Source organism: Carassius auratus, chromosome 24 (genome assembly GCF_003368295.1).
Source record: "Carassius auratus strain Wakin chromosome 24, ASM336829v1, whole genome shotgun sequence".
Lineage (NCBI taxonomy): Eukaryota > Metazoa > Chordata > Actinopteri > Cypriniformes > Cyprinidae > Carassius > Carassius auratus.
The window spans coordinates 14,488,827-14,512,987 of NC_039266.1; the positions used below are offsets into that span (position 1 = coordinate 14,488,827).

Below are 24,161 nucleotides of genomic sequence, written 5' to 3' on the forward strand. Positions count from 1 at the left end.
TTGATATACCACTATGTGCTGTTAAATTTGAAAATCATTAATTATATAAATCTAGCCAAGTTTCGTATGTAAGTTTCCTTACAGTCAATGCGAGCAACGCAAGACCGGAAGTATGCACACACTTGTGTCGCTGAAGTTCACCGGCACCATCTTGTGCACCTAGCCCATTGAAATACATGGGGCAATCATGCGGAACAATTGCTGTGTCGTTTTCTGTACCTCCAATAAACTAACAAGTTATTAATTAAAGTTCTACATCTTTCCTAATAAACATACAGAACCGGAAAGGAGGACAAAATATATGTCGAACCTAAACTCTCATGAAAACACGTCTGCTAAGAGGTGTAGTCTACGTGATGCCACTAGAAAAGACCAAGGATAGATATATATATATATATATATATATATATATATATATATATATATATATATATATATATAATGGTGACTGAGGCTGTCACTCTTTGCTTTTGTGTTCCACAAAATAAAAGACATATGGGTGAGAAGATGATTTATAAAGAAGAAAGAAGTACATAGTAGATCAATCAGTTTTCATTTGCAATCAAAACTTGAGTTCTTTGCAATATCAGGGATGTGACCTTATGACCTCCATGATTAAATTTCTCTAAAGTTTGGGGGTAATTTTTTTTATCATGTGCCTTAAAAATATTATCTGTTGTATATTTTCATATAAAATCGCAACACTTTATGTAAAACATGTATATCTTATCTTTTTATTATGTAAATAAAATGTAAAAAAAAAAAAAATCCTTTGTGCTATTTAACTAATCCACTTTTAAAAACTCTTTGGATCTACACAAATCATGCAAATAATTTTTGGATTCAAAATGTCAATTTTTACTATTTTGTTGTTAATGTCCCTTTGTTATATTTGCATACAGTACATCTATTGTACATTGGAGACACTTTGTACATTATTATAACAAAATTGAGCACTTGTGACAGTCTTTCTTGAATACATATTAAAATGTAATTGAGTTCACAGTGAGCTTGATTGACAGGTGATCTGACCTATCATAACGCCCATAGACAGTAAAAGAAATGGACACAGCGACCCCATTGGAACTCAATTGACACGAGTGAAGCCCATTTTTAGCTATTTTTAGCACTTCCGTTTATGACGCGCAGACTCAAACTAAGCTTGATGACGTCAGCAACAAAATCTTCTAGTAGCTGTGCGTGCAAACTAACATCGTTAAACTTGCAGAGACAGTGAGCTTGAGCGGGAAGTTCTTTGGCGTGAGTAAGCAGGAGTAAGTATTCTGATTAATTATTTTGTATAGTATTTTAAAATTTAACGCCAGTACGCCATATTAAGTTAATTGCCTGTGAGCTTCTCTTCCTGTCTGTACGGTAATTTCTCTACTGTGCGACAGAGAGTGGAGTGGTTATGAAGCAATCGTTAGCCTATTTTTACAAAAACTGTTTCTACGGGGCCATAATGTAACATAGAAGGTAATGGAGCCCTTTATACATTGTCGTGTATCTTTAGAAATAAATAATGGACAAATGGAGTCTTTAAACGCCTCAGATGTAAAGTTATTCGCTGTCAAAGTGACGCCAAAATGAATGGGAGTCAATGGGATGCTAACTCAAGTGAAGTTCTGCTACAAGATCGACTTCCTTCCAGCCTGATAACGCCAATGCTGCCATCTTGTCTGACAAACAAATTACCACATTTTCTGCACCATAAGGCGCACCTAAGAGCCGTGTTTACACAAATTTCAAAGAGCTCGACATGCAGTATCTGTGGTCTCATCTTTCACCTCGTGTACGCTCACCGTCCACGCGGTCTAAAAAAATGCCCGCACGCAGATGACGAAAAGGACATAATCCAGACAGTGTGCGGACGGCCGAAGTATACTTGATCTTTATCAGTGGTGCACGAGATGCTATGATGATGTATGCCACATTATAAGGTTATGTTAGCCTATCCAGTTGAAGCCACTACAAAAAAAAAAAGGAAAAAAAAAAGAGCATCAATGTGGAGAAGACCTTGTTTACATCAAAACTAAAACCAAGCTGTTCACACAGAACGCATATGTAGCGCATTTTCGAGAGGGACACTGTTGGTCTCGTACAAGAGAGCCGCATGTTTAGAAAGAAATGTAAAATTAATGTATTTAACTTGATTTTCTAAAAATATCTCGAGACTTTGTTGTGTTTTTGTTCCCCATCCCACTGCATCTCATGTTTTTAAGTGAAAAAAAAAATTATTCTGTGTGACTGGTTTTCCGCCTTTTTATTTAACAATGCATGTATACATGACGCTGTTTTGTTTATAGTTCTTTAAGCAACTTAATTAATAATAATTGTTCATAAAAAATATTTTAAATATTATTTTGTTTTTTCACAGTCATGTATTCTAATGTTTTGAATAAACGTGCAGTAATATTTTGCTCGATGCGCTATCTTGAGGCCTCGGAAGAGAAGCAAAAAGCTTTTCTTCACCCTAACTGAAATTATTATGCATTTTAAATTCGAATACAATTCATATTTAAGTAAAAAATTAGAATTTAGTTTTTCAGCTATTTTGACAGTCCTTGGCGATTCTAGCCCGAATCTGTATCTGTATGCATGAGACCGTCTGAATACCGGCAGAATTCACATTTCTGTTGTAAAAAGAGAAACATTGTGCAGAAGTATCATTTGCTGTTATGCATGTGTTCGAAGCTGCAGCTTTACTGAAGCCCTGCGACTGGCAAGAGCAGCTTCCAAATCCTCAGTACTCATCTTGGTGGATCTGTCTGCTTCTTTTGACACCGTTAATCCCCAGATTCTATTGTCCACCCTCAGAAAGATGGTCATCTCTGGATCCAGGTGTCTTGGAGGGGTGAAGTTTCTAAGTCACAACAACTTTCTACTGGGGTTCCTCAAGGCTCAGTACTTGGACCACTTCTCTTCTCCATCTACATGAAGTCATTAGGCATTACAGTAACATATTACTTTTTGCTGTAACCCAGGCAACTGAACGGGCTTTACTGAACATGTACAGAGAAAAATATTATCAGTTTTCAGTAATATTTTACTCTGTACAGAGTAAAGCCAGTTACTGTACAACACACTTTTAGCCCAAAATGTAATTGTTCAAAGAAAAGAAGAAAGAAAAAAAAACAGCAAGACATTAAGGAATCAAAAAAAGAAGCAAATAACTTATTTCCTGTTCGTGGTCAGTCAGTAGCTGCGTGTGGTGTCCACCTCTGATATTTGTTTAGAATTTTTTTTTTTGTATTCATCTCTCTCTCGCTAGAGGAACTTTGTATTGTGTGACATAGTCCAGTGAAGGCGGGTTTTACAGTGCCGCAAGGATACTGCCATGACGCGGCATGTTCTCTCTAATATGAATAGACCAAAGCAATTCACACATTGCCAGATAATCACTTTACCTCTACCATACTTTTAACAGACTTGGATCGTTTGTGATTCTGGCTGTCATCCTTTCTTGCATTTTCTTGAGCCTTCAGTTTGTCAATTATAAACTAAATATTGTTAGTTGTTTGGATAGCCCACAGTGATTATGCTACATCAATATGCCCTTTATTGGATTTATAATTCTCTGCAATACATTTTGTAATTTTAGAATGTTAAGTTCTACTTCTGTAGTTATTATAGTGGAAGTTACTCAAAAGCTATACATGAATAATGTAACACATTACATTTCTGAGACAGGAATATTCTGAGGTAAGGAACTACTTTTAAATGACAGTAACAAGTAATCTATAATTTATTACTGTTTGTTAATAATTTGCACAACACTCTCAACTGATATGCATTTTTTTTATTGTGATTTATTGTATATTGCAATTCAATAGCTTGATTTATACTTTCCAGAGAAAGGGATGTCAAATTTTCTTCACTCAGGGAACCATGGCTGTGTTGAGTAACCAGAGACATTTTGTGCCTGCAGATAGATAGAGAGTATGCTGTTCAAAAGGCTCTGTATTCTGTTGGCTTTCCTGTTCCACATCCTATGCTGTACTGTATGGATACTCATGTCATTGGCACAGAATTTTACATCATGGAACATGTACAGGTACTCATTGCCAGTAAATGTTAACTTCATTAAAATTTCATTAAATAAATTAATTTGTATAATTTCTAAATTGGGACACATTTTAGCTCAATATAGCCAAACTGAAGAATTTTTTTCAAGATTGAAAAATGAGATGCAAAGTAACAGCTCTAGCTCAAGCAGTTAAAATTACACACTTGGCCAGAAGGGGGCAGGCAAGTTTTTTTTTTTTTTTACCCCACGTATAGCAGTCCTTTAGTTCTCAATTGTTTTTGAATGGTGGGATTATTTAAAGGATGATGATATGCTGCAAATATCTCCACATCAGGGGCGTATATTCAGGGACTTGAGGCTCCCAGGGGTCAGTGCGGCAGAGCGGACAGCTCTGTATGTGGCTGCAGTGGAGACGCTAGCCAAACTTCACACCCTAGATGTCAGTACACTTGGACTCTTGGGATATGGGAAGGGAACGGGTTATTGTAAGAGGCAGGTGAGATGAGAAAATTATCAGTGAGGTATTGATTTGAAATCAGCATTTTTACTGTTATTATTCTTTAAAGCTACGGTCATCTTTAAAAAAAAAAAAACTGTTTTTCTTCTTCCAGGTCTCGTGTATTGGCTGTACTGGACTGGGAACTGTCCACTACCGGACAGCCAATAGCAGACTTGGCCTACTTTCTCATGCCACACTACTGGCCCAGTCACCACTGTGAGGGAAGGGGTTAAACTCTTCCTCTGCATATGCTGTGAATTTGAATTGCTTAACGATCATCTAGGAAAACAGTATCATTGCATCATCTTACTAGATTTGTAACGTAAATCATTTATAAACCTTTGCCAACACAGCAGAATAAATCCGCCTATTTTTAAATATGCCACTTATTGTACATTGCGATTTCAAAAGTGAAAGTGAAAGTGACGTGACATACAGCCAATTATGGTGACCCATACTCAGAATTCCTGCTCTGCATTTAACCCATCCAAAGTGCACACACACAGCAGTGACCACTAGGGTTAGGAGTCAAACTCTCTAACCACTAGGCAACAACTTCCCCAAAATAGTTTCTGAGATTGCATGTGGCCAAATCTAAACATTTAATGGATTTAAACGTAGTTTAATCACGCTGTAAAGTAAAACGTCACCAGGCCGTTCGTGCCCTCTGCAGGTATTTGTTATATTATGTAATGTACTTCAATTAGTTATGTTCATAGGTAAAGCCATATTGCATTTTGTATTTTAACAGTGTTGTTCAATAAAACCATGTAATTACTTGGTTTTGATATTTTATTTGAACCAATTATTATTGCTTTATCATTAGTTTATGTATAAATAGTCATACTAAGGCCTAGTTTTCACTAAGGTCCATTTGTGTTACCAAAAAAATATCAGATTACACGATTGTCAAAATAATCAGTAGATTACTTGATTACCAAAATAATCATTAGTTACATCCTTAGATTAGTTCAAATACTTCAAAATACAACTGCATTGTTTTACTTCTTGTAACTAAAAGACAAGTATTTTGTCATTGGAAGTTTCTTAAATATTCTGTTAAAATATTTTCTCATTCTAGTGAACCAAGTATCTGTTTTGTCTCATCTTGGCGTGTATTGTCACACCCCTTGTGTCGATAAGCAGTGATATAGATCATAACTTTCCAGGAATATGTTTTAGCTTCATTATTCAGGTCAACCATATATTCATGAAAAAAAATCAGTTTGAATAAGGAATGCAATAACTTAGTATCCTTTCAGATGTTGAAGTTGCCATAGTCATTGCATGTTTTGCCATTGCTGCCCCGCCCTCTGAAAAAAAAGCCTCAGCCTCAGGAATTTTATTATTTATTTTTTTGGTTTAACTCCTGAATAATCCATACATTGCTTTTGAACAGGAATTCCCTCTCCAGAGGACCTTATCTCCATTTACTGTCATTGTCGAGGCATCCCAAACTCTCTTCCCCAGCAAAACTTCTTCATTGCCATGGCTTTTTTCAAAATGGCTGCAATTGCACAGGTATTGAGTTTTAAAAGTTAATGCAGACCATGCCAAGGCATTGTGGTTAAAACAAAGTTAAACTGTGCCAATCAGATAAAGACATTCACTGATATGGAGAAGGTAAATTCACCTGCTGCAAAGTGGCCATCTTTATTTCAGTTACAGCTATTATAGATATATTTATCCAAGATTATTAAATGAGTTCTTATTAAATTAATAAATTAATTGACATTAAATATCATTTTATGTTGAAGCATTAATTATTTGATAAAAAGAGAGTTGTGTGCTAAGAGAGAGATGAAACTAAGCAAAGCTATATATCATTCAACAATTTGGGGTCAGGAAGATTTAAGAAATTAATGCTTTTTATTCAGTTAGGATATATTAAATTAAACATGAGTGACAGTAAAAACATCCATATTTGCCATCACAGAAATAAATTACAGATTAAAATATATTACAACTATAAACAGTTATTTTAAATTGTCATTTTATTAAAAGACTTCTTTCAAAATCATTAAATCTTACCAACCCCAAACTTTTGAACACTTGGCTAGTGTAATTAGGACACTGATTGGTTGGGACAGTAGTCAATTATAGGCTAGTTGTTAACGGGCATTATACAAATATATTTTTCTGCATTAAAGACAGATTCAAAATGAAAGAAGCGTATTTTAATAAACACATTAATTGAAGGCTGATGATTTTACTTACAGAATGCCAATTGTGTACAGTAGATAAAGGTAGAAAATGATTGGTAAACCTTGTTAATTTTGTTTTTTGAAACACACAGTGACAGTTGAAAGTGACACTATTTTCTCTTGTGTCAGGAAATCAAACAGAGTGTAAACTTTTTACTTTTTACTTTCCCCATTTTAGGGGATCTATTCAAGGCATTTGTTGGGCAACGCCAGTTCTCTTAACGCAGCTGAGTTTGAAGAGAGTGTGGAGCCCTCAGCTGAGCTGGGTTTACAGATCGCCCTCAGGTACAAAATCACAATCTCAACTCAACATGGACATTAGAGTAAATACCTGCATTACATATCATTTGTTTAATGATTATTTTCAGGTTTTCAGTGTCCAAAAATACATTTTAACCCTAAATTTAATTATTAACAAGTTTTGTTTAATAAGCAATCTTTGTTTTGGTTGTATTTTTGTGGCTTATTTTTGAGGTTGTTTCCTTAGAATCAGAATGTGTAATTAAAGGTGTTTCCATGTAAGCAGGGTATACAGTTATTTTTTTTTTTTTGCATTTTTATTGTCAGGGTATGTGGTTTAAGATTGTAATTGTATGTTATTATAAATGTTGATAATATTTTATAAAGGATGCAATTTTTTTTTTTTTTATCTGTAGCTCCAAGTTAGCTATGCCAATCTCTGATGAGCTGTTCATGCTGTCACCCAAAGGTCAGGCTGTCCTTCATCATGTGAAAGAGTTCATGAGAAAGCATGTACTTCCTGCCCAACAGGTCAGCACTGCTGTCATCTCTGTTGACCCACATGAGTACTTAAAGATAAAGATATAAAATTATAAATACTATAAATTATAAGTAATTAAAAGTGAAATGTAAATAGAACTATATAAATAATAAATAATGATGATTTAAATCATTATAATGATTTAAAAAGATTACTATGAACACCCCCGCCCCAATATTTCATTATGTTTTTAGGAAGTAAAAGAGTACTACGCCAAACACAAAGACACACCTGAGAGATGGCACACACCTGCTGTGATAGAGGAGTTGAAGGTGATGATACATATGATCGTGCATTATTTACATATAGTACCATCATAACATATATTAGCAAAATTTTAAATAGTAAAATGAATTATTAGTTTTTCATCAAGGATGCCTTAAGTTGATCAAAAGTGATTGTTATTTTTATTTAAAATAAATGTTGTTGTATTGAATTTAATATTTATCAAATAATCCTTAAAGAAGATTATTTAAAAAATATTAAAATAAATTGACCATGGAAAACAGTTATTCTAAATAATGTTACAATTTCACATTATTCAAATTTTAGTGTATTTTTGTTTTGGTGAACAAAATGTAAGAAAATTATTCAAGCAGAAAATAATGCAACTGATTGAACTTTAGTTGGGAGGATGTTCTTTGTATGTATTAATGAAGTCCTTGCGAGCAGGCAAAGGCTCGAGCTGCAGGCCTGTGGAATTTGTTTCTTCCGGCTGAGAGTGGCCTCTCTCAGCTGGATTATGCTCATATCGCAGAGGAGACCGGACGCTGCTTCTATGCCCCTGAAGTCTTCAACTGCCAGGCCCCAGGTGGGGGTGTTTCTTCATAATCAGAAATCAGAAAGGGTTCATATGATGCGATTTAAAATGTTCCTTTCTCTTTTGAGTGTTACAAGATTTGGTCCATAAAGAAGATCAATAAAGTTGCAAAGACTAAAGTCTCAAATCCAAAAAGATATTCTTTATAAAAAATAAGACTCTGCCGTGCCCCCCTAAAATGGCTAATTGAAATAGCCCCCTCATGTCTACATCACTATGTGGAAATATTTGCGTAATGTAAATTTATATAAAGTTTCAGTTTCAGGCGTGGTTTCAGTAAATGCAGTTAGTGTTGAAGCAGCCATGTCAGGGAGATGGTAAAACTAAGGACATTATAAACTGTCTTTACATTTATTTTGATGAAGATGAAGCGCGCGATAATGGAATGGGGCATTACATTTTCCAACGAGTGCTTTTAGTGTTCGGCCAATCGCCATGATTGGCCGGGTCAGTTGGCCAATCACAGCAGACTGCGATAGTTGGAAGGAGGGACTTTGTAGAAAACTATGCGTTTGGGAGAGGCGGGGCATAGAGGACTTACAGTCGTAGCCAAAAGTTTTGAGAACTACATAAATATTAGTTTTCAAAAAGTTTGCTGCTAAACTGCTTTTAGATCTTTGTTTCAGTTGTTTCTGTGATGTACTGAAATATAATTACAAGCACTTCATACGTTTCAAAGGCTTTTATCGACAATTTCATGACATTTATGCAAAGAGTCAGTATTTGCAGTGTTGGCCCTTCTTTTTCAGGACCTCTGCAATTCGACTGGGCATGCTCTCAATCAACTTCTGGGCAAAATCCTGACTGATAGCAACCTATTCTTTCATAATCACTTCTTGGAGTTTGTCAGAATTAGTGGGTTTTTGTTTGTCCACCTGCCTCTTGAGGATTGACCACAAGTTCTCAATGGGATTAAGATCTGGGGAGTTTCCAGGCCATGGACCCAAAATTTCAACATTCTGGTCCCCAAACCACTTAGTTATCACTTTTGCCTTATGGCACGGTGCTCCATCGTGCTGGAAAATGCATTGTTCTTCAATAAACTGTTGTTGGATTGTTGGAAGAAGTTGCTGTTGGAGGGTGTTTTGGTACCATTCTTTATTCATGGCTGTGTTTTTGGGCAGAATTGTGAGTGAGCCCACTCCCTTGGATGAGAAGCAACCCCACACACGAATGGTGTCAGGATGCTTTACTGTTGGCATGACACAGGACTGATGGTAGCGCTCACCTTTTCTTCTCCGGACAAGCCTTTTTCCAGATGCCCCAAACAATCGGAAAGGGGCTTCATCTGAGAATATGACTTTGCCCCAGTCCTCAGGAGTCCATTCACTATACTTTCTGCAGAAGATCAATCTGTCCCTGATGTTTTTTTTGGAGAGAAGTGGCTTTGCTGCCCTTCTTGACACCAGGCCATCTTCCAAAAGTCTTCGCCTCATTGTGCGTGCAGATGCGCTCACACCTGCCTGCTGCATTTCCTGAGCAAGCTCTGCACTGGTGGCACTCCAGTCCCACAGCTGAATCCTCTTTAGGAGACTCTTGGACGCCCTGAAGCCTTCTTTACAAGAATTGAACCTCTTTCCTTAAAGTTCTTGATGATCCTATAAATTGTTGATTTAGGTGCAATCTTAGTAGCCACAATATCCTTGCCTGTGAAGCCATTTTTATGCAATGCAATGATGGCTGCACGCGTTTCTTTGCAGGCCACCATGGTTAACAATGGAAGAACAATGATTTCAAGCATCACCCTCCTTTTAACATGTCAAGTCTGCCATTCTAACCCAATCAGCCTGACATAATGATCTCCAGCCTTGTGCTCGTCAACATTCTCACCTGAGTTAACAAGTTAACAATAATCTCAGCAGGTCCTTTAATGACAGCAATGAAATGCAGTGGAAAGGTTTTTTGGGATTAAGTTAATTTTCATGGCAAAGAAGGACTATGCAATTCATCTGATCACTCTTCATAACATTCTGGATTATATGCAAATTGCTATTATAAAAACTTAAGCAGCAACTTTTCCAATTTCCAATATTTATGTAATTCTCAAAACTTTTGGCCACGACTGTATATATATATATATATATATATATATATATATATATATACACACACACACATATATATATTAGGGCTGTCACGATATTAGATTTTTCATATCACGGTTATTGTGGCCATAAGAATCCACAATGTCGATATATCGTGATATCTATAGAAACCTTAGGGTGGGGAAGATATCAGTCAAATTATTTTTTACTTTGTTTATTGAGTTTTTCTTTTTCACCCAACGAGCATAATATTGATACTGATAAACGCAGGGCACAAGACTCTGGCTTTCTCTGTCTTCTTTGAAGCTCTTATGAAATAACAAGAGAGAAAATACTGTCAAGTTCAACAGTATGATGAATAAATATTAATGGTAACACTTTACAATAAGATGCCATTTGTTAACATTAATGTATTAACGAACATGAAGGAACAATGAACAATACATTTATTACACAATTTATTAATCTTTGTTAATGTTAATAAAAATTGAGTTATTCAATGTTCATAGTACATTAGTGTTTACAAACACAACTTGTGATTTTAACAGTGCATTAGTAAATGCTGAAATTAACATGAACTAAGATTAATAAATGCTGTGGAAATATTGTTCATTATTATTTATGTAATTTATATATTTTAACTAATGTAATTAACTAATGTTAACTAATGAACCTTATTGAAGAATGACCAAAGATGAGGCATTAAGTGCATGGCACTGTGACCAACTTAACATTTTACAGAGTTTAATGTAGCAATGTGGTCGCTCAGTTTTTCAAGATCCGTTTTAATCGTGTAACTGTTCATAGATTTGAACAAAGAAAGAAAGAAGTGTTACTACGCACAGGCTGTATTGATTGCAAATACAAAAATAAGACGAGTAAAGAAAACTTATTAAAATAGTCACCCTTTACTTAAGTATATGAACACAGAAAACCGCTGTTAATAGGTTATATAATATTTCCCAGTCTATGACTAGTAAAATAATAACAACTTACTCTGATAAACACAGATTCCCTCAGAGTAGCTGCGAGTGCTGCGTCGTCATCTTGTGTGACAGGTGTCAGAGTTAAGGCACGATACTGCCACCTGGGCACTCAACCAGGTACTGTTACCAAGTATTTACATGTGGTGTCATAAGAGAACTGTTCATTTTAAATATTGCGGTTATCACTGAAACCGGTATATCCTCATACACTAAATTAACACTATATCGATAATTGTTTATTTGAATATCACGGTTATCGTCAATACAGGTATATCGCGACAGCCCTAATATATATATAAATATAAAAGGGAAGGGATTATTGACCCGCCTGATTTCATATAGTACATTAATTATTATGAGGGTACATGAGTTAAAATTATCTGCCATTTAAACCATTTATAACAAACACTGAAACATTCCAGAAAAATATAAGAAATCTCCATTTTGATTTCACTGTATTTACTCTCTAACAGATACTGGCAATATGGAAGTTCTGCACCTGTTTGGCACTGAGGAACAGAAGAGGCTCTGGCTGGAGCCCTTACTAAGAGGAGACATACGGTCCTGCTTCTGTATGACCGGTAATGTGTAAAATTTACTAACTGACTATTCAGTCAAAGAAAACCTTGTATAATTAGGCTGGTTTCAGGTTTGTAGATGGAAACAACTGGGCAGAGCAAAACATGCTGGAAAAGAACATAGTTGTCTCTAGACAGTTTTAAAACTTGGACAAACTCAAGCCTTTTTAATGTGACACATTCTTTAGAACTCACCTGATTTAAAAGGAGGATTTAGAATTAATTTGATAATGAGATGAGTAAAAAAGGAGAGAAATACAAACCTGATTACAAAAAGGTTGTGACACTGTACAAATTGTGAGTAAGAAAGGAATGGAATAATTTACAAATCTCTTAAACTTATATATTTTTTCACAATAGAATATAGATAACATATCAAATGTTGAAAGTGAGACATTTTGAAATGTCATGCCAAATATTGGCTCATTTTGGATTTTCATCCCCAAAAGTTTGCAACATATTAGGTCAATATATTGCAATATTGCAACATATTAGGTCAATAAGCAACATAACTGGGTATAAAAAGAGCCTCTCAGAGTGGTAGTGTCTCTCTGAAGTCAAGATGGGCTGAGGATCACCAATTCCCCCAATGCTGCAGTGAAAAATAGTGGAGCAATAGCAGAAAGGAGTTTCTCAGAGGAAAATTGCAAAGAGTTTGACATTATCATCATCTACAGTGCATAATATCATCCAAAGATTCAGAGAATCTGGAACAGTCTTTGTTCGTAAGGCTGGAAAACCATACTGGATGCCCGTGATCTTCAGGCCCTTAGAAGGCACTGCATCACATACAGGAATGCTACTGTAATGGAAATCACAACATGGGGTCAGGAATACTTTCAGAAAACATTGTCGGTGAACACAATTCAACATGCCATTCACCATTGCCGGAAAACTCTATAGGTAAACCATATCTAAACATGATCCAGAAGCGCAGGCATTTTCTCTGGGCCAAGGCTCATTTAAAATGGACTGTGGCAGAGTTGAAAACTGTTCTGTGGTCAGACGAATCAAAATTTGAAGTTCTTTTTGGAAAACTGGGGTGCCATGTCATTCGGACTAAAGAGGACAAGGACAACCCAAGTTGTTATCAGCACTCAGTTCAGAAGCCTGCATCTCTGATGATATGGGGGCTACATGAGTGCGTGTGGCATGGGCAGCTTACACATCTGGAAAGGCACCATCAATGCTGTAAGGTATATCCAAGTTCTAGAAAAACATATGCTCCCATCCAAAAGTCGTCTCTTTCAGGGAAGATCTTGCAATTTCCAACATGAAAATGCCAGACCCCATACTGCATCAATTACAACATCATGGCTGTGTAGAAGAAGGATCCGTGGTACTGAAATGGCCAGCCCGCAGTCCAGATCTTTCAGCCATAGAAAACATTTTCCACATCATAAAGAGGAAGATGCAACAAAGAAGACCTAAGACAGTTGAGCAACTAGAAGCCTGTATTAGACAAGAATGGGACAACATTCCTATTCCTAAACTTGACTCCTCAGTCCCCAGACGTTTGCAGACTGTTATTAAAAGAAGAGGGGATGCCACACCATGTTGTAAACATGGCCTTGTCCCAAATGTTTTGAGAGGTGTTGATGCCATGAAATTTAAAATCAACTTATTTTTCCCTTAAAATTATACTTTTTCTCAGTTTAAACATTTAATATGTCATCAATGTTGTATTCTGAATAAAATATTGAAACTTGAAACTTCCACATCATTGCATTCTGTTTTTATTCGCAATTTGTACAGTGTACCAACTTTTTTGGAATTGGGTTTGTAGCTGTTTGATTAGATTTAGGAAAAACTAAAGGATCTTGATTCTCTTGGTAATTGAAAAAGCCAAAAGATGACTATAGATTGTGTCAACACATGTGTAATAGTGATTAAAAATGCATAAAGTTTCTCAACATATGCAGATGGTGCTGTAATGCCCCCAGAGTTTTCAGATGTGTTGATGTATGACAATTTCCCCCATTATTTCTCTGTGTGTGCGGCGTGTGGTTTTGCTGTCATACTACAGACAATAGCTGTAATTCTTATTTTTGATTGTGTAACAAATATCAGATGTCATATAAAATATCTACACTAGGTTATAATTTCCACCTTGATAGCCGGTCTCTCTGTTTGTGTTTTGTCACTCTGTTGTTAACCACCAGATATTACCTTGCCCCCACCCCGATTTACAAAGACATGAAAAAAATGTGACATGACTAAATGCATATTCATTATAAAAATGGCACTGGATTTTAGGATCTTAAAAATGTACCTAATTTCCAGGTCTATAAATCCCTCATATATCCAGGTTTTCGAAGATGGTTTAGGGAGTGAATTAAAATAAATAAAGATCTTGATTTTAATTTTATGCCTACTTTAAAATCTTTTAAATTAGTTTTGACTCCTCCTAGTGGGCCACTAAGCCGACCTTGACCATTTAGTACACACAGTAGCAAAGAAGTACTCTTTTGTGAGTGTCGTATAAATATTCAATAAGTAATTTGTGAGTTTCAGTCTTTTTGACAATTGATTAAAAATATTTCCTCATGTTAGCCATTTGTTCATGAACCAGACTAAAGTGGTAATGTTTGTTTGTGGATCAGTGACAATTAAGTGTCCACAATAATGGAAGGAAAAATCTTTTAAAAGTCTACTTTAAAATGATTTTTAAAAATAATTGTTCTTAGAAATGACATCTTTGTACATACACAATGTTGGTTTTATAATTGTTTTGGAAAAACAAAAATGCACTTTTCAAGAAATTAATTAATTTAATAACTAATTTAATAAAACATTATGTTTGTGCACCTGTATTGATTGTTTTCAGAAACATTTTGATGTTTATGAAACATTCAAATTATACTTTGAGACTTGAGTTGCTCTGCTGAAACTAATAGTGAAAAACATAATGTTAAAGAATGTTTCTTTCTAAATACTTGGGGGGAGGGGGGTGTTTCTGTGAATTTTTTTCTAAAATGATTTTCATTAGTGATCCTAGTAATCTGTCTGTTTTTCTCTATTCTAGAGCCGGATGTTGCTTCAAGTGACGCCACAAACATGGAGTGCATCCTTCACAAAGACAAAGACCATTTTATCATTAATGGCAAAAAGTGGTGGAGCAGCGGTAAGCGTGTGAATGTCACAGTACAATATTGAAAGTAGGAGTGGTGAGGAAATATTTTGTTTGTCAGTTGTCAAGAAAATAAATTAAAATTTTTAGGGTTTTACTCCTGTGGAGACTAAAAACATTAAAAGGAAAACTGAACAGCGGGAGTTTAGATTTCATAGCCTTAGTGTTTTAAGCAAAATCTTACCACAAAGACATAAAGAAATATATCACTAGAATGATTCATCCCATAAAACGACCCCGTTCATCCAAATCTCTTCGATGAATGGCATGACATTTAAAAACCATTTAAGATGTTTATACAAACCAGCTATGAAGAATCTGTGAACGATAAACACAGACTTGGGGAACTCAAAGCGATCACAACGGGTGGCAAAGCAGAAACAGACCAATTAGTAGAAGTTCCCGCCTTCAGCTTCACAGACCTAGAACTGAGTTGCGAGGATAAGCCCGCAATTATCTCTTCCTGTCTTTGACAAGATTCTGAAAAAGTTGCATTTTGAAGGGTTTTTCCATTGCAAATGACAAGCTAACATCTTTTGTTAAAAGTATTTTTGAATGTATTTTTTTTTAACCTAATTTTACACTTGAAAACTGAATCATCATGAATAATCACGGAGTCATTTTCAAAATGAATAAGATGAAAATCAGACTACCATAAGAGCTGTAAAATCTCCCTCTCTTGTTTTCATTTTCATTTATATTTTTAGGAAAGCTGACCGCAGGCATGCGTAATTGCATTTTTTTGACGTGTGGAACAGCAGTTGCACGATACAAAGATTATAAACAATCTTTATGTGATGAAAGGCAGTTTTACCATTTACTGCAATGAGATAACATAAATGATCAGGGTTTAAACCTGCATTTCATCTTGTTTACAATGCCCAAGGTTGTTTTTCAATCTGTATGGGATGTTTAGAGTTGCTTTGGTATTTGTCTCTTAGACACTGTCCCCTGTAGAACATTCCAGATCTAGCTGTGGGTCTTTGTGGTTGCCGGGTCTTCTGGATTAAATATCCACAAAGCATGTCGAAGGACCAAAGGCCTGTTGTACTCTGTATTATCACACCAGGGATTGTACAGAAACTGCAAGGACTAAAATCACAATATCATTATTATCCTTCAGATTCTAATAAAACAAAATGGTACAAATAACATTCAGCACATTCAAAACAAGAAATGACTGTGACAACTTTAACATTTGAAAGGATACTATGGCAAAGTTATCAATTTCCATATTCAGTGTTTTTTTTCTTTCTTTTTCTTTTTTTTTCTTTCTTTTTTTTATGAATATATGATTAACCTGAAGAGTAAAAGTCAAGTCAAAAGTCACCTTTATTTATTTGCCACTTTAAACAAAACAGATTGTGTCAAAGCAACTGAACAACATTAATTAGGAAAACAAAAGCTTTATACACTTGGAAAAATTATGAGCTATATCATGTTCACGGACACTAGGGGTGTGACAATATATTTAGCTCACGAGATGAGACAAAATAAATATTATTTTGTCAGGTTAATCATATATTCACACACACACAAAAAAAAGTGATAAATTTGCCATAGTATGGATCACCAATTTCAAATGTTAAAGTTGTCACAGTCATTGCATGCTTTGAATGTGCTGCATGTTATTTGTACCATTTTGTTTTTATTAATTTATTTATTAGAATTTGAAAGATAATAACGATATTGTGGTCTCTGATTTTAGTCCTTGAAAACCAAAAAAAGTAGTGCTTGAAAGTCCTGGCATTTCATTTTTGCAGTTTTTGTATGAACCATGTTTAAATGGCTTCAGCAAATCTCAATTCTTTACAAAATTGTATTATACATGAACATGAACCAAAACTGACCTGCTTAACTTTCGTAATACACATTTTCGTCTTTTTGTGAATGATTTATTGGTGCACATTATTGTGTAATATCCATTATGTAATATTTAATTAACAAAATGTTTTGTAAAGATTTGTTTTTAAACACAAGATATGAATTAAGGTATTAATTTATACTTTTAAGTTAACTAACTTTTATTATTATTATTATTATTATCATCATCATCATCATTATTACAAGGTGAAAATATAAATGATCAATAAAAAATTATATCTATATGAAATTATATTTTCTATTATAAATTATTTTATTTATATCTAGAAATGGAAATATATTGCAGTTTACTATGCAATCAAATCTTGATAGTTAAAATAATTTGTTTGAGTTAATTTTCCTTAGAACTGTAAACTGAATGCAGAACTAAAATGTTTGATGTCAACTTAAAAAAAAAAAAGAGAGAGAGAAAAAAAGTTTGTTTGTTTTTTAATGAATGTCCATTTGAAGCCCTCACATGAAACCATATTATTTTGTTACCTCCTAAATCCCGTTTCACAGAAATATGATTTGGAAACACATATCACATACCAAATGTTTTGGATGATGAAGTTTACGGGTGGTCTTTTCAAAGTTATAAGAGAAAAATATCTTCAGATATGAATGGTGACAAGTTGTGAGATCTTTTTGTTTGATCTGACTTGTCACCAAAGTTGTTTTGTGTGTCTCTGAGGATTTTTAAAATACTGTCATCAATTTGTGATCTTTGTAACCTTAAGCAGTGGAAATTCCAACTTTACAGTGCTATCTCTTTCCTATTTTAACCGGCACAAGATGTACAGATTCATCATCAGTACAAAGGATAAATTATAAGTGTGACAAATCCAATTCATTTGGTTACAAGATGAGCCTGTCATGTGTAAGAGCTCCATATCTCGTTTTTGTTTTTTTGAGAGGCACATATGGTGTTTTTCACTACTATCATAAACCACCATCAGTTCTGAGGACTGTTAAACATATCTTTATTGTTGAGACATGTGGAAAGAATTTTAAACCGTTAATCATAGACAGTGTAATGACAGTCAATGGCCAAACGCGTCACGTTTCATCTAAGAGCCTTTGGAAAGTACACTTAACTGCAGTCCAAGCTTGCTGCATATTTCAGTTTTTTGTTGTTGTTGTTATTGCTTTTTTAATAAAATCAAGTGTTGTTTTATTCATAAAACCTTTCTGGCTAGAAGGGTAGTTCTTGTTTAAATGAAAGAATGCTTCTAGTTGCTTTGGTTTTCCGGGGCACAATTTGCAGTATGCAGATATAAATGAGAGGCCCAAACAGAATTCATTTACTTGTAAAAATGTGTGTAGTTTTTATTTTATTTTTTTTATTATGCAGCATGTTTGTATTCACATGCATTAAGAACAGATTTTGTTGGAGGATTAAAATGTATTAATGCATACTGTATACTTTATATACAGTATATTTACAACTATGTGCTTTATAGATGACTATATAAATGTCTTGGTGTACTCTGAGCTTACTCATGTTGGATTCCCGGTGTTATCCAAATGCACATATCTAAATTGGTTATTGAACTTATATATTTTAAATATATAATTTTATCACATTTCCTGAGGTGTACTTATAATGGTAGTAGGAATTTTACATCAAAATGGTCATAATTTATTAATTAATTTTCTGACGCTAACACAGATTTTAGCCCTTTAATTTGAATGCCCAATTTAAAAGTTTGTGTTTCCTTGAGGGTAATATAAATGTCCATTGCTATGACTGGGTAACATGTTTGCAAATGAAATGAGGATTATATATGGAACTCTTTTGAAAACTGTTACAGCATTTTCAATATGACAGCTGTCGAGATAAAATAATCATGAAAAGTATTGATTGTAGCATTATATTTAAATCACTCCCCTTTATTTTTAAACCACCCCCCTCTACAAAATAATGGATTACACAGAAAATAAGCATCCATGATCTGTTATTTGTTTTGCAAAAATCCACCGCTCACGGCTCTTCTGGTCCATTCAGCGCAAGGCTGTGCCACAGTGTTGTTTTGTGTTGAAAATGTAAAATATATATATAATGAGCGAGTACATCATGAATCCATTTTCCAAACTGTGTTTTTGTCTTATCCTGAATCACTACAGTACACCTATAATAAGTGTTTATATTCAGACTATTTTAGTCTGGTTGGGGTCGGCAATGCTGCAGAGTAGCACAGTACCTGCGTGACTCGCAATAGATGTAAACAGAGAGAAGTAGCTCCGGCTACAATGTTTTTCCGCCAGACGCGAGCGCCAAAAGTTACCAACTGCAGCTTTAATGTAAATTATTTATTCCTTCTTGTGCGGCCCGGTACCAAATGACACACAGACCGGTACCGGTCCGCGGCCTGGGGGTTGGGGACCATTGTTGTAAACAACAGCGTCTTTAATATCTCTTATAAGTTTGAGCCCGAATCAGAGGATATTATTGAAGAGGATTTTGCAGAACATCTGCAAGCACAGCTTTTAATAGTAGGCCTTTGTTTGTTTGGATTTTTTTTGTTTGTTGTTGTCTCATACTTTTAGAAACACTGTTATTTGTAGATGCTACTGCTTATATTATCTTTTAATATACAGTTTTATCCTGATGAAAGCTTTAATACAGTACAGCAACTGCACGCACATCCCTATTTAACGCTACTCATACGTATGCGAAAATAAGTGTATAATTGGTACAGTTCACGGTTGGACCTGAGCTGAATGAGATAAAGAGAGAGATAGAGACAGAAAGGAAGATGCAGAGCAGTGGTATTGCGAGGAACAGTATTAAGAACCTCTGCTTTAGAACATTGATTTTGAAATTATTGAATAAATTTGAATCGTGAGAAGACAGAATCATGATTTATATACGAATAGATTTTTACGTGCACCTCTAAGTTTTCTCTTCCTCTTCTCTAAAGCAGGACAGCATGGCCTCGCCTCCATTGCTGCCCTTACCAAGGGATGGGGTTTATCTGGGTTTGTGATGTCACAAACCCAGGAAGTAACTCGTTGTAGTCCCTACCAGCCATTATTGTAGGCATTAAACTTCCAGAATTCCAGAAAAATTGAACTTTCAGCTTCATAACGTTGCAGATATTGTTTATGCTCAAACAGCAACATTATATAGTATCTAATGTTAAAAAAGTGAAATCGCTATGGTCCACCCCTTTAATATATGGCACTGGAAGTCTTGCAAAAAATGTTTTCCTTAAAATAACATTGACATGTCTCAATAAAATCAGATGGCTTACAAAGTTACTGGAGGGTCACACTGAAAGATTCAAGAGTGGAACAGGAATAACTATTTCATAATGTCTTAAGAAAGCAGTGATAAAGGAGCAGTCAGTTAATTTAAAAATAATCTTGTTTAATTTGTTTTATCCTGTTTAATTTATTTTATTATTTTATCCCTATTTTCAAGTGAAAATGTTGCAATTCCAGCTTTACCCTTTCTCCAAGTAGCAAACTCCAAGTATTTTTCGCTAAAGTTCGCTTTAGCAAAGTGGTGCCAAGCACATAATAATATCATGTGCTTAGCAGTCTTTAGATAGGGCTGTTTATATTTTTAAGAGATATGACAAAAACATACTTCAGTTATCATATGAATAATTGTAATTAATTCACAAAATTTACTGTACTGTGCGAATCAAGTAATCATGTTTGTCATTGTTATCTTTAGTAAAATATAAATATCTGGGCGACCCCCTAAGTACATTTTTTTTACTTCGTATGGCCGGTCCCTAATACCTTATGGGAAGTCCCAGATCCCCCCGGCCCAGCCTCAGTTTGAGCACTGCTCACTTTTCTAGTATTAGGATCCTTTAGAACAGGGGTTCTCAACCTTTTTTACTCTAAGTCCAACTCTTTCACGTGATCTATTTTGAAAGGCCTGACATTTTCTTTTATACTGTACTTCCACAGCAAAAAGTGTTTATTTTTAAACCTTTATTTATTAATCAAAACATTTGTTTTTCCATATTTTTCTTCTACATAATAATAATAATAATAATAATAATAATAATAATAAAAAAACTCAAAATTCAAACAAACTTTAAATTAGAGCTATCCATCTTATTTTGCCAAGCAGAAGTAAATACGATGAAGTACTTCCTTATAACGTGTTAAACTTCCATTTTACTAGCCAGTATGTAAGGAGCGATGTGGTGGGAGCACACACAGAACACTATTTAACACCGTGATGGTCAATTTTTACCACACCTGTGGTGTATGACCACTGTCCAGTGGGAGGATGAAATGAAGAAGTAGCCTGCCATAACTTAGGAGAAATTTTTTTATTATTTTGTTTTGTCACTTGGAGTGCATGAGTCTTCGATGCGGAATTATAAAAGCACTGAGGCATATCAGTACCTGCACAGTGGAAAAGTTGGTTGAGTGCTGGTACATGAAACAGAAAGCAAATTTGTGTTTTTAAAAGCAGACGTGAAACCCAGTACTGTTATGTGATTGCATTGAGGATTTAAGTAACTGGTAAATGACTAATATCTCCTTTTTCTCTTTCATCTGTGAAAGCACATAGTAATGATTTTTTTTTTTCATCCTTAACCGATTACTATACAGTGCAGAATTTTTTGATTAAATGCATCCAAAATAAAAGGTATAAATAACTAAAATATATGTGCGTACTTTTATTTTATAAAAGTATACACATATTTTTTAGTTATTATTAAAAAAATTATTAACTTTTATAATTTCCTAGCATCATCTGCAAAACACTGATCTTAAAAAATTCTGAATGGGGTGTCAAATGATTAATTGCATCCAAAAAAAAAAAAAAAAAAAATTATATATATACCAAAGCAAAACACAAAAATTTGCTAATTAAAAATAAAAATTATCACTTAAAATAAAACCAATGCCATTCTTTATACTTATTTACAATTGTGTTTAAAGTTTTTTCTACAAGTAATATATAATGAAAAACAGCCAAATTTAATTTGTCTTTTAATTAATTAAATTTAAACATTTATTTTTTCGTTAAATAAAGGAGAATTGCTATGAAAATTAAAACATGGACGAAATATTGTGCAGTTTTTATTGTACAGTGACCTCTTACATGTCAAACGATCAAGGAAAAATATATTTCTAAATTGATGACCCCTTAAAAACAATTGTTTGTAGAGGTGAGAGTTATTAACCATTTAAATCCTTCTCCAAAAAAGTATCCAGAAGGATTTAAATGGTTAAGTGACGTATGTCACATCACTTAACCATTTAAATCCTTCTGGATACTTTTTTTGGGCTATTGTAGCATCACCAAGCTTATTTGCAAGTGTTAGCTTTATTTTCCTCCATATCTTTGTAGCATGAGGGAACCAAAAAAAAAAAAAAAAAAAGTTTACCAGCCTAATTTCATTTATTCAGATCTACTTGGTCCTTACAGTCTTTTGTCATCACTGATTGTGCAAACGTGTTTTGTGTCTTCCTCATAGTTCCTTATAGTACTTTTCACTGTTCCTGTCTTTGTTTCCTAAATTAACCTATTGTACATTTTAGACATCATCTCATCCTTATGAGCAAAAACAGAACCAGACAGCTGTGATGGTTACCCCTGGCCTTTTCTCTTTCAACCATTCTCATATCCTTTTCTTTTGCTTCAGCTACATCCATGAAGCCACAAAAATGTAATGCACAAATATTTCTTTATGGTAGTTAAACACAAACATTTACACATGCAACTACTTAACATACAAGTTAATTTATCACCATCAAATTTTATCAGCAATACATTTTATTAATTTTCAAAAATCCATAATTTAGATGCAAACTGATATTTTGTACAAAAAATACTATGTTTCTTATTCTTTTCAGCACTATAATGTCCTTAATCAGGCACTCTTTTTTATAAGTTTAAATGGTGTTGTTTTACAGGTACAGTACAGACCAAAAGTTTGGACACACCTTCTCATTCAAAGAATTTTCTTTATTTTCATGACTATGAAAATTGTATAGTCACAAATCTCAACAAAGTAGAATATGGTGACATGCCAGTCTGCTAATCATCTAAAAATACCTGCAAAGGTTTCCTGAGCATTCCAAATGGTTTTCACTAGGCTACACAATCATGGGGAAGACTGCTGATCTGACATTTGTCCATAAAACAGTAATTGACACACTTCACAAGGAGGGTAAGCCACAAACATTCATTGCCAATGAAGCTGGCTGTTCACAGAGTGCTTTATCCAAGCATGTTAACAAAGTTGAGTGGAAGGAAAAGTATGGAAGAAAAAAGATGCACAACCAGTCGAGAGAACCGCAGCCTTATGAGAATTGTCAAGCAAAATCGATTCGAGAATTTGAGTGAACCACACAAGGGATGGGGATACTGTAATAAATGAAATTCAATACAAAATAACATAAATTGCTTTGGCTGGTCTCCGAAGCTGGTTTTAGTCACTGTATTAGCAGGTCATGCTGGTTTTAGCTGGACTGGATGGGAACTAAGGAGGATGGATCCCCGGAAGGGGGCCAGCAGACAAAGACCATGGAGGGAGGAGCCAGGGATGAGAAGACCGGAGGGAGGAGACAGGAGGTACTCAGAGCAGGAGGAGCCAGGCAGGACCCAGGCCACAGTATGATGGCGGCCCAAGGTGGAGCCGCCAATCAGGACCCAGGCCACAGCCATGATGGCGGCCCACGGTAGAGCCGATGGAGGGAAGAGTCATGGTGGAGGAAGGGCAGACGAATCCAGGGTGCTGACCGATGGCAGAGGACCAGATGGAGGAGGAGCCCGAGGCAGTGACAGAGAGCGATTGAGCCAGGAACAACACTGAGGATCCTGAGGGCCAAGATGGAGGAGATGGTGCAGGCTACTGAGGTGGACACAGGGATCTGGAAGGCCGCGGCGGAGCCAGAGCGACTGAGGACATAGGTGGTGTTAGAGGGAAGGAGGAGCCTGACAGAGCCTGAGGGATGGAGGGACAAGGCGGAGCCAGAGGAGTGGAGTCCCGGGCATCGGATGGTCGACGACAGACCAAAGCAGAGCCAGAGGGACGAGGGATCCCAGCAGAGCTGGTGGACTGACGGGCCACGGTGGAGAGGGGGGATCTAGGAGCCATGGTTGAGACGCTGGGACTCAGAGGCAGGAGGCGGAGACAAGGGATCCTCCTGCCATGACGCCGATGGAGAATGGCAGACCCGCGGTGAAACCAGATTTGATTAATATAAATCTTCCACATTCCCCTCTTTGAGACTTACTAAGTCT

The 24,161-nt window shown here is 35.3% G+C and overlaps 1 protein-coding gene across 1 annotated transcript in view; it reads left to right on the forward strand.

Annotated features, from left to right (window-relative positions):
- Positions 1-24,161, forward strand: part of LOC113042359 (acyl-CoA dehydrogenase family member 11) — a 106,521-nt gene that overhangs the window by 6,384 nt on the left and 75,976 nt on the right. Inside the window, 10 exon segments of the mRNA XM_074559797.1 lie at positions 3,929-4,054; positions 4,362-4,524; positions 4,527-4,754; positions 5,926-6,047; positions 6,909-7,015; positions 7,387-7,501; positions 7,706-7,783; positions 8,184-8,322; positions 11,836-11,943; positions 14,966-15,064. Of these exon segments, the coding sequence (XP_074415898.1) occupies positions 3,929-4,054; positions 4,362-4,524; positions 4,527-4,754; positions 5,926-6,047; positions 6,909-7,015; positions 7,387-7,501; positions 7,706-7,783; positions 8,184-8,322; positions 11,836-11,943; positions 14,966-15,064 (1,285 nt within the window).